General features: G+C 41.7%; 1 protein-coding gene across 13 annotated transcripts in view; it reads left to right on the top strand.

Moving 5' to 3' along the window:
• lama2 (laminin, alpha 2) overlaps window positions 1-12,077 on the top strand; it is a 136,529-nt gene that overhangs the window by 59,823 nt on the left and 64,629 nt on the right. For 8 of the 13 annotated variants that reach the window (XM_029752788.1, XM_029752853.1, XM_029752845.1 and 5 more), the window contains exons 14-19: window positions 3,572-3,783; window positions 4,089-4,200; window positions 5,129-5,158; window positions 6,268-6,381; window positions 9,779-9,906; window positions 10,572-10,658. In XM_029752788.1, coding sequence (XP_029608648.1) covers window positions 3,572-3,783; window positions 4,089-4,200; window positions 5,129-5,158; window positions 6,268-6,381; window positions 9,779-9,906; window positions 10,572-10,658 — 683 coding nt within the window. The remainder of the gene's footprint in view (window positions 1-3,571; window positions 3,784-4,088; window positions 4,201-5,128; window positions 5,159-6,267; window positions 6,382-9,778; window positions 9,907-10,571; window positions 10,659-12,077) is intronic. The other 5 variants (XM_029752892.1, XM_029752861.1, XM_029752881.1 and 2 more) reach the window with 1 other exon arrangement.

Here is a 12,077-nt window from a genome sequence, read left to right as displayed (position 1 = left end):
CTCCAAAAGTGAGCTACCGAAGTGCAGTACCAAAAGAGATGATCTATTGATTCTGTTTCTTCGTTGCAGAGTCTGTACAGGGCTGACTGTTCAATGCCCCATTTATTGAGCATTCTTTTTGTGAATAGAATTGTATATAATTGTTTAAATTGAAATGAACGGATTGATGCGTCGAACTGTTGTTTTGTATATCATTTCATAAACTGGTTGCCATGGTATTGGGACATAAAAAAATCTGTTCCCAACTTCCCAACCTGTCAAACCTCTCAACCTTAAGTGAAATTGGTACATTTTATGATTTATGCTAGTTATTTTAAGCCATGAATTTTGATTGGCAGCAGTTTTAACAATTCAAACTCATGTTCATTAGATAAATATGCCCATTTAACTGGTTTGCCATTCCAGACAAAATGACATGTTTTTTTTTCTTGACTTGAAAAAAGATTCTCCTGGAGTCGGTAAAGTCATGATTGGATTCATATACTGTGAGATCACTACGGGGTTAATTAGGATCATTTTCCTGTAGATGGACAGGTGTTTCCCTCTCCACAGTTTCAATATCCTATCTATTCTACAAAGTTTTTTATCAAAGGTATTTGCAACAACGTTACATTTTTATGGGATATGTACACCAAGCACATCAACTTCACCATTTGCCCATTTAATCGGGAGACCACATGGCAATTACAAGTTTGTATCTTTTAGAGACCCATCCGTAACACTTATCATAGTTTGGTTTTAGTCCAGAGAAACTGGAGAAATTATCCAGGTACTCAATAAGGCCCTTCAAGGTTGAAGATTGAGGACTCAAGTGAAAACTTGAATTATCTGCGTAAATTAATAATTTTGCCTCTAATCCCTTAATTTTTAGGCCCTTAATGTTATCACTGGATCTGATTTTTATCGCCATAATGGCCATAATAAATAGGTATGGTGATAGAAGGCAACCTTGATTTACGCCTCTTGACAGCTAAAACATTTCTGAGAAGTAACAGTTATTTATTATTTTACATAAAGGGTTGTTGTACATGACTTTTACCCATTTTATGAGAGATCCTATAAATAGATCCTATAAATATCCAGGCTCATATTATCAGATTCTAGAGGTACTGTAGCAAAGGCTTTCTCAAAAATTGCTATAAAGATTATACCTGGTTTACATGTATTCTCATAGTTTTCCATTTTTTCTCTTAGTTGTCTCATGTTGTCTCCAATATATCTTCTTTTTAAGAATCCCGTCTGATCAGACCTTTCTAATTCTGTGAGCCATACATTTTGCCAATATTCCTTCGTCATGACATTGAAGGGTAACTTAGATGAAGAGGTTAATCAGAGAAGAAGGCTAGGATAGAATAGTAAAAGACAAAAAACATGTTTAAATATCTACAGAGTTGTCTACTGAAATCCATACAAGCTTGCAAATTAGACAAGAATAAGAGAAGAATGAGAGAGCAATAAAATAATGATTTCTTCAAAGTGAGGATCCTTATATCAAATTAAGTGAGGAAGATGTTTCTCGGAGAAGACATTAATGCTTCTAACAAGCGCTCTGTTGACGAAGCTGTATCATCCAACATGACAGCAAGGACTGCTTGTGTTTTTTTTATTACAACATATAACAAAACCGCTGTTGATTATCATGAACATAGAGTGGGCCCCAGAGAAGAGTGTATCTATTCAGTTTGTCTAGCTCTATACTAAATTTGCAATGCATCTGCGTTAGTTTGTGCAGTGCTCAGCATATATCTCACAGTAAAGGCTCTCTGAGGCCTATCCGATTGTTACGCTGCTCCGAAGACAAGACCTACTTCACTTTCTGCCCCTCAGTCGTGGAACAGCCAATAAAATACCCCGCTTTGAAGCTGGCTCACCATCGTTTTTTGTTGTTGTCGTTCACACAACTTTGCCGAAGCTGTGTGCGAATCAATTGAATGATTCATTTTAGCGTCGTTTAATCATTCCTGACATGGAGGAGACGATCGGTGCTGACCTTGGGAGTGATGCACAATATGCACATTTTCTCCGTCGTTTGTTCTCTCTGTCTTCTCAGGCTATTACGCTAGCGAGGTGTCCTTTTACTAACGCTCCATCGTGGACCAGCGGTTCATCTGTCATCGTTTTCATCTTCAGTCAGCCGAGTGCAGTGAGAGGATTCATTCGCTGTCTTTTATTTGTGTCTGTGTGTGTGTGTGTGTGTGTGTGTGTGTGTGTGTGTGTGTGTGTGTGTGTGTGTGTGTGTGTGTGTGTGTGTGTGTGTGTGTGTGTGTGTGTGTGTGTGTGTGTGTGTGTGATCCATGAGAAATGTTTTAAGATTTTCTCCCTTAAGCACTCTGAATAATGGGATACAAACACGCAGTCATGCACATGCAGTCACACACACACACACACACATACACAGTCACGCACACACATAAGTGATATCATTCAAAACCCAAATTCAGCCACACCAATCCGATGTGACATTGATATGTCCTCTTGGCCTCTTTACAAAAGCCGGAGAACTCAGATAATGATTACAACCTCAGAGTTAAGCCTGAAGAAGTCGTTTATCCAGAGGATCTGGAAACCAGCAAGAGAGCCTGCTCTCTAGTGCAATCAATGATAAAATGCTAAAGGCTATAAATCTGACAACACAATTTCAACCCTTTTCCATCCAAAATATCCTGTGTTTACAGATTGTTGGATGATATCAGAGGTTGGTCAGAGACGTCCCTCTTCATCTTCAGTGTGTATTTGTTATGCTGGTGTTTGTACACAGATGTTTGTATTATGAGTCTGAGGGAGAGATTCCTAGCCCCATTAGTGTCAGATGACAGCCACCTAAGCTCAGTCACTGGGATTTATTAAGATATTGCAGAGAGGAGAGCACATGTCATATGTGATATGGGGAAGAGCCTGGATATATGACAGGTCATTATTGATAGTTAAACCCTGCTTTGCATGTGTACACTCCATTAATTCAGTGCAAATAAAGTGGCCGGCACCCATAAATTGTAATTTCCCAGCAGCCATTGGAACAGTAAATAAGCAGGCGAGATGAATAACATCTAATAATCCTCTATGATGATTCCCACCAGCGTGTTTGGAGATCTTACCCTTAAATTCTACCTGGCAATGCATCCATCGGCGGTATGCAATCAGCATTCCCTCTCTACTCCGTCTCTCCGTCTCTCTCTCTCTCTCTTTCTTTCTTTATCTCGCTCTCTCTCTCTCTCTCTCTCTTGCACACATACTCACACAGATCTCTCTATTTCCTTTCAGCTCACACCTACACATAAATGACTATGCATACATTGAAAAATAACTCGCACACTTATTGAGTCAATGAACAATCTGGACACAAAGACAAGTCTCATTTCAGGAAATGTCACTCTTTATACAATTGAGCTATTCATGGTGTCTCAGAATAGAGTATTATTCATGTGTGGTACCCATGCTCCATTTATGGCCAATATTGACAGTCAGAGCCAAGACTTCGCATTCTGGCATGTGGCGATTAAATACATGCACCAACATGGATGCTGTCTCTCAAACGAGGGGGAAAAAAACTCTGACATTTCATCTCTTGCAGGGCGGCGGGATAAAAATGATTGACAGCCGGTTCGGTCTGCCGGTGTACCCTTTCTCGGAAAGCACAAAGAGAACTCTGCTCTACCCTGACCACTTTGAGAATCAGGAGACAGGCCTGCCTGTCAGCAAGAGAGATTTCATGATGGCTCTAACTAATGTGAGCAGCCTCCTCATCAGAGCCTCACACAGCAATGAGCAGGTCGCCATCTACAGGTAACCATGCACACTGCACCCGCCTTTGTGCTGATCCACACTGATCTGCAACTACATCCACTCTTTGGCACAAGAGGCCAAAATCAGCTGGACTCTTCTGTGCTTGATGTCATTTGTATGTTAGAGAACGTCGTTATGAGGTCTGGCAAGACAGATTGGAGAGAAACATTTCAGATCTCTGTGTTCTCATGTTCAACATGTAATTTGATCTCGTCTAGATTGTATTTGAAAAGTTGACCTGATGCTCTTGTCTAATAGTGTGATGTTCTGGTTCTGTCTTCCTGTATCTGTCCTCTCTTTACCAGGCTCCATTCTGTAAGTCTGGAGGTGGCCAGTGAGTTCTCCAGGAGTGAGAAGATGGCCAATGCTGTGGAGATGTGTCAATGTCCTCCTGGATACGGTGGAACGTCTTGTGAGGTAAATCACAGCTTTCATTTCCCCCGCAATTTTGTGTGGTTTTTCTTGGGATAGGAAAATAAAAGAAAGAGAAAAGTGGCTGTGTGAGAGTGGCTCTCTGCTGCTGTGTCATTTTCACTTCCATTCATTGTGAAGTGTGTGTGATTGGTAGGTTTGGGTGTGTGCGTGCGTGCATGCTTACGGGCGCGTAGTTGGCTTGTAAGTGTAAAGAGAAGCTGACATACAGGTACAAACAAGGGTGTGCTATTACAGTAATCTGTACTCTCGGTTGAAAACGGTATTTTCTATTTTTTTTAAAAGCGACGGGTATTGATTTCTGCATGTGGCGTTTTGTGCTGACACCAAATGTGTGTGGGGGAGGCGGCAGGGAGCGGGGGAATGAAATAGAATGCACGGTTATCATCAAGTCTTGATAGGCGCTGGAGAGGGAGAGAATGCTGGAAGTGACCTCGGTGAATAGCGGCGGTGGCGTGCTGTGAAGTGTGCGCTGACACTTGTGTGGCCTCACGGCTCAGTACTAATCCTTTCTCCCTCAGCAAAACCATTAAACGTACAGAGTACTAAGAAAGATGCTGCCTGAGGTTTCATATCTACAAATCCAATAGCATAACCTTTATGGAAAGGGTAAATCTTCATAGTACGTATATTGGTGATTGTTTTATACTCTCTTCACCCAATGCCCAGGGGTCTAATATCTATTTATATGTGTTGTTTTTCTATGTCCTTTGTGTTTAAAATGTTTTTCCCTTGTGCTTTGCTTCTGTCCTTATCCTTTGAGAAAAACGTCCTTGCTGTTCTATGCTCACCATTATGCTCTTACTGTTTGTAGGCATTCCTTTATCTAAGCAAGTCTTTTGTTTCTTCAATGTAGTTTTCACCTTTCTCTTTCCTGTCTCTTTCTCCTCTCTTCCTTTCTTCCTCTCTGCAGAGGTATGACAGGGTAGCACTTTTTACTAAGGTCAGTATAGAGAGAAAGTGCAGAGTGAGACCAAACACAGGGCATGTTTGTTGTTGTTGTCTTTCTCTGGGTGTGCCTCGTTGTTTTCAGCCTCATAACAAATGTTTTGAAGCGATGCCTGACGGTGTGTTGTGTCCGATCAATGTCCACGAGTGCATTGAACTACACAGTATCTACTGAGAGTTGACAAAATGGCTGATAAAGCTTGTGTTTCTAAAGCTTGTGTTTCTAAGGCTTATTTTAAGGCTATTGTACTATTGTGAAGCTTGCGCATTCCCTATTCTCTTACTTATAATTTGAACTAATGTTTTGCTTTTGGATTAGTGTGTGTACCTACTCAGATAAAAACAGCCATTGTTTACCTGAAATTGCTTACTTCAATTATTTTGACAATTTACTCAAATCAAATCAAATTTTATTTGTCACATACACATGGTTAGCGGATGTTAATGCGAGTGTGGCAAAATGCTTGTGCTTCTAGTTCCGACCATGCAGTAATATCTAACAAGTAATCTAACCTAACAATTTCACAACAACTACCTTATACACACAAGTGTAAAGGAATGAATAAGTACATAAAAATATATGAATATGTACATAAAAATATATGAATGAGCGATGGCCGAACGACATAGGCAAGATGCAGTAGATGGTATAGAGTACAGTATATACATATGAGATGAGTAATGTAGGGTGTATAAACATTAAATAAAGTGGCAATGATTTGCGTTGAAGATCTGAATGTAGCATTTCAAATTCATTGTATTTCTATTCCTGATGCATTTTTAAACAAACACAATGATATAAAAAATGTCTCTCCAACTGTACAAATCAAAGCACTTAGTGCAGCAAAATTGATGCATCAATTACGGCTTTGTAGGTCTAATTATGAACCGCAAAACAGCTTCTGAGGCAATTAAACACCAAATCTCACTGACTAAAAATAGTCATTTATATTTCCACATTTTCCACTTTAGCTTGGAGACATTTGATTTGTTTTTGCATCGTTACATTTTTATTCATCTACAAAGCAGTGTCTTTAAACTGTCAAGATTCTGTACCCGGTTTTTCATAGTAATGATATACTTGGGTGACTGTTTGTGTTGCAGATGTGTTCATCGGGTCATCGAAGGGTTAACAGCACCATGTTCAAAGGAGTGTGTGAACCATGCGACTGCCAAGGCCATGCCACAGACTGTGATGACGTCACTGGACAATGCTTGGTACATTGGACAAGAAACGATGTGGGGGGGGGGGGGTGTAAGGAGGAAATGAAGAGTTCACATGAACACATTTCTCATTAAAGCGTTTCAATTGGCTATGATAATCCTCTCATAATATACACTTATTTCCCCTGAGTGGCACTGAGGTCTAAGGCACTGCATCTCAGTGCTAGAGGCGTCACTACAGACCCTGGTTCGATTCCAGGCTGTATCACAACCGGCCGTGATTGGGAGTCCCATAGGGTGGCGCACAATTGTCCCAGCGCCGTCCGGGTTAGGGTTTGACTGGGGTTGGCCATCATTGTAAATAAGAATTTGTTCTTAGCTGGCTTGCCTAGTTAAATAAAGGTTAAATTCATATTTCTTTTTTATATATATATATATATATATATATATATATATATATATTACATTGACTGTCTAACAGACAGGGACTTGTCCCTGTCAGTCGCAGGGGTGTGAGTTCTCAGAGCTGTCTCATTCCACTGAGCTACTTTAACATGTTCCTTCCTCCCTCGTTAATGGTGGACACAGCACCTGCTCCCTAGTTTCACCTTACAACAGGTCACAGCTGTGCTCTCCTAAAGACGCAGCGCATGGCAAATGCTACCATTGGAGATAGTAAAAAGTGTTTATTGTGTGTTTGAAGCTTGGCCAATCAACAGCGACAATTTGTTGGACGGACATGTTTGATAGTTCGCAGAAGACTATTCCTGACATCACCTACTGGCATCGTATGGCGTTACGTCATATTTGCATACGTGTGCTCCAGGTGTTGTAACAATCCCACGCTTGGTAATATTACCACTGTTAAATCCTTATAGCACTGATTTTTGTGAAGATTAAGCCTCCACCTGAAGAGAGTTGCTGGTTGGTTCCCAACTAGGATACCATTTTCTATCGTATTGACTTTCTGCTCCCTCTTTTCATCGGCAGCCTGTGCGTGTTTTGCTCAGGGCTGTGTCGGTGGAGACAGATATCAGGGTGTACCCTGTGGAGATTTGTCATGACTCTGTGTTCAGATAGACGTGAGCTGAGTGGAGTGCTGTGTCCCGAGGGCCCGGGGCCAGTCTCAGCTGTCTGTCTGTCCTCATCCTAAAAGCTAGCTAGCGCTCTCTGACCTCTCTCACCTTCTTCTGGCGCACCACTCCCACCGCTCTGCTCTCACTGTCTGAGCTGCCTTCAGACAGACTAGACCTCCTTCAGTATTAAACAGACGGACTGCTTGAACAGTGATGGGATGTTTTATTATATATCAGCTATGAGCAGGTGGAAGGGAGATGGGGATGTTGATGGGATGTTTTATTATATATCAGCTATGAGCAGGTGGAAGGGAGATGGGGATGTTGATGGGATGCTTTATTATATATCATCTATGAGCAGGTGGAAGGGAGATGGGGATGTTGATGGGATGTTTTATTATATATCAGCTATGAGCAGGTGGAAGGGAGATGGGGATGTTGATGGGATGTTTTATTATATATCAGCTATGAGCAGGTGGAAGGGAGATGGGGATGTTGATGGGATGTTTATTTATTTGTATTGCTTTCATCTTTATTCAAGCAGGTAAGGTCCATTGAGACCAAAGTCCTTTATTTCAAGGGGAGCCCTGCTTCACAAAAATGCAGTGATACAAATTACACAAACTAAAGGCAGCAGCACGGGAAATACAACAATACAAAAATGCAAATGATTTAAAAAACACGTACATTAGTCTGAGAATATTTTTCAATACCCTAAAATGTTCAAAAGGCGCTAGCGCATCCAATCGTCCAAATCGGTAGCGACAAAAGGAATTTCAAGAGTTCGCCATTCCTGTGAGAGAATAAGGTATTTTGTACTTCTGTAGGTTAGGAACGATCATGCGCAGTAATCTGTCAGCTGTGGTGTGGTGTCTACGGTAGGCTACTTCCCTGAGGCCTAGCGGTGTCTCCTCCCAGGCAGGTTAGTGCCTGTAAATGATGTCATGAGAGTGAGTTAAACCCTGGCCACCCTCCTCCTGCTCAGTAGAGTGTGCCTGCCTGCCTTGCGTCTAGAAAAGCTCTCAGGATTGATCCCACTAGGGATTGGACATTTTAACAGAGACAGGAAATGATTTGGAGAAACAAATAGGCCAAGCAAGTGGCACAGAGCCAGTCTTGTGTGGGGAAGGGGTAAGCGCACGCCCCTCCCCCCTATTCACATCAACCCCATTACCCAATATTAGCCTCCCCACCCCCATAATCAAGAAATCTTCTCTATGCTGGTGATTGTGCTGAGTAGACATCTGCAATTGACTCAAGAGCGTTTAGGCTTTATTGGGGCTGACGATGCGTGGACCCAAAAAAACTGCCCTCATTTCATTAGCGGTGCATTACCGGAGTTTGGGTTAATGCCAATCTATGGGGAAATGCATTACGTTTAATTTGGCAACATCAGACTCTCAAAGTCTCTCCCAATTATTCACCAGACCATCCCTGTCAGACAACGCTATGGAGAGGAGACAGGTAAAACTTTGGGTTTCTTTGTAGATTATACTCAAATTTTGAACATGCATTCGCACGTGTGGCTGCATTGCCAATCAAGCACAGCTGCTACTCAAACAAATTATGACAATGCACCAGATTTTTATCAAAAAGAAAGGAGGACCAAGGCACTCTTCATATAATTAATCAAAATGCCTTCGTTTCTGTGGAATGTTCAATGGAAACAAAGGTTAAAAACTCAGACGCATTTCGGCTGAATGGCCGAAACTTTGTTTCCATTGAACATGCGATACAAATAAAGGCATTTTAATGAATTATATGAAGAGTGACTTGGTCCTCCTTTATTTACCAAAGAGCACCTTCTGTCTACAAAAACCTACTATTGTTTTTTTGTACCTTTATTTAACTAGGCAACTCAGTTATGAACAAATTCTTATTTACAATGACTGCCTACTGCGGCCAAACCCTAACGCGGACAGCACTGGGCCAATTGTGCGCCTCCCCATGCGATTCACAATCACAGCTGGTTGTGATACAGCCTGGAATTGAACCAGGGTCTGTAGTGTCACCTCTGGCCCTGAGAAGCAGTGCCTTGGACCGCTGCGCCATTCAAGAACCTTAGCAGCTTCTGTCTACCCAAACCTACTATTGTGTACCTTAGTAACATTCGTCTACCAAAACCTACTATTGTGTACCTTAGTAACATTCGTCTACCAAAACCTACTATTGTGTACCTTAGTAACATTCGTCTACCAAAACCTACTATTGTGTACCTTAGCAGCACTTCCCTTCCTTCTCTTTTTTTCTACACCAGATTTTTACTTGGAAAAACTGGTTTATAGTGGATGTATTCCTAAAAAAAGTGTGTATTGGTATTGTTCTAGAATGAAAGAATGGTTGTTAACCTAACTAAACCTACTGTATATTCCCAGGGCTGCACTGACCACACCACTGGATTCCACTGTGATGAATGTATCCCTGGTTTCTATGGGGACGCTACCAAGGGAACAGCCAATGACTGTCTGCCCTGCGCCTGCCCCCTCAACATCCCGTCCAACAAGTATGTCATCACATCTCACATGGAAATAAGTTTATATGACACTTAATCAGAATCCTTATCTAGCCATACTGACCTCTCCCTACCTATAATTCATTTTCATGACTCTAATCCTGTGTTTTTGGGGAGGGATCCACCACCGTGACTGGCGGTGCTGTCGCCTAGATCTGTTGTGTTTCCACCATGTTGAGGTCGGTTACTTGTGAACAGGGCCCGAGACAATAGCTCCAGTCAAGCACTGGTAATGGGTGGTAATCCCCTGGTGGCCAGAGTGGAGCGGCGTGCCCCCAGGCCAGGAGCTAAGCAGCTGAGCATTCCTCTACACTAGGCCATAGTAGCAGAATCAGTGGCTAAAGAAAGCTTCTTCTCTCTGACATTCCAAAAAGGCAGTGCTACCCCACCGTTCCTGCCCTGGGATCCAGTGTCTTCTGAAATAGACTGGCCAGTCATTCCATCAGCCCTCTGTCAGGAACACTGGACCCTATCCCTGACCCAGCCCAACTCTTGCTCTATCTTTGGGATCAGGAGGGGGACAGGAGCTGGACTCTCCCTCTTTTTCAACTCAGTGATGTTGTTGTGTTTATGGGGGACAGAAGGATGGGGCTGTTGATACGTGTTTCTTTTCTTTTTCTTCTACTTCCTGTTTTTCTTACTCAAAAACATCGTAGTTTCAGCCCCACGTGCCATGTGGACCCGCGAGGGGAGCTGATATGTGACCGATGCCAGCCGGGGCACACCGGACCACGCTGTGACAGGTGAGTGCCCAAAGACAAAAGGAAGAGGAGTTAACCCTCCTAGACACAGTCAAAACAGTACTACCACAGTCATAGCATTACTACCACAGTCATAACAATACTACCACTGTCATAACAATACTACCACAGTCATAGAAATACTACCACAGTCATAACAATTTTACCACAGTCATAACAATATTACCACAGTCATAACAATATTACCACAGTCAGAACAATACCACCACAGTCATAACAATATTACCACAGCCATAACAATACTACCCCTGTCATAACAATACTACCACAGTCATAACAATATTACCACAGTCATAACAATTTTACCACAGTCATAACAATATCACCACAGTCATAACAATATTACCACAGTCAGAACAATACCACCACAGTCATAACAATATTACCACAGCCATAACAATACTAGCAGTCATAACAATACTACCAGAGTCATAACAGTACTACCACCGTCATAACAATATTACCGCAGTCATAACAATATTACCACAGTCAGAACAATACCACCACAGTCATAACAATATTACCACAGCCATAACAATATTACCACAGCCATAACAATACTAGCACAGTCATAACAATATTACCACAGTCATAGCAATACTACCACAGTCATAACAATACTACCACAGTCATAACAATACTACCACAGTCATAACACAGCTGCAGTCCGGTTGACTTTACTCGATGTGTGAGAGGTTCAGTGTCCTTTGTTACCTGCTGTTTGGTATTGGTAGATTACCTGTTTCTTCAATGGGCTGTCGACATCTCTCTCTGAGAAATGTGAATGTCTTTTTGTATGTACAGTGCCTTCAGAAAGTACTCAGACCCCTTGACTTTTTCTACATTTTGTTGCGTTACAGCCTTATTCTAAAATACATGTTTTCGTCAGCAATCTACACACAATACCCCATGACGACAAAGCGAAAACAGGTTTTTAGAAATGTTTGGAAATGTATTAAAAATAAAAAACAGAAATACCTTATTGTCACGTCCTGACCAGTAAAGGGGTTATTTGTTATTTGAGTTTGGGGGTATTTGTAAAGGGGGTATTTGTTTTATATGGTTCGGGGGTGGTTGTGTATGTAGAGGGGTGTTAGATTTATCTATTCCGGGGTTTTTGGTTATTGTTCTATGTTAGTTTATTTCTATGTTCTGTCTAGTTGTTTGTATTTCTATGTTTTGCTAATTGGTGTTGGGGCCTTCAGTTGGAGGCAGCTGTCTATCGTTGCCTCTGATTGAAGGTCCTATAATTATGAGTATGTTTGTTCTGGGGTTTGTGGGAGATTGTTTCTTGTATTGCTGTGTGTTGCCTACAAGACTGTTTTGTCGTCCGTTTATCGTTTTTTCGTGTTTGTTTTGGATTAATAAAAATGAGCATTCACGTACCCGCTGCGCCTTAGT

This window comes from Salmo trutta, chromosome 1 (assembly GCF_901001165.1).
Source record: "Salmo trutta chromosome 1, fSalTru1.1, whole genome shotgun sequence".
NCBI classification, from domain to species: domain Eukaryota; kingdom Metazoa; phylum Chordata; class Actinopteri; order Salmoniformes; family Salmonidae; genus Salmo; species Salmo trutta.
The sequence above is the reverse complement of the archived record's forward strand: the minus strand, read 5'-3'. Positions and strand labels throughout refer to the sequence as shown.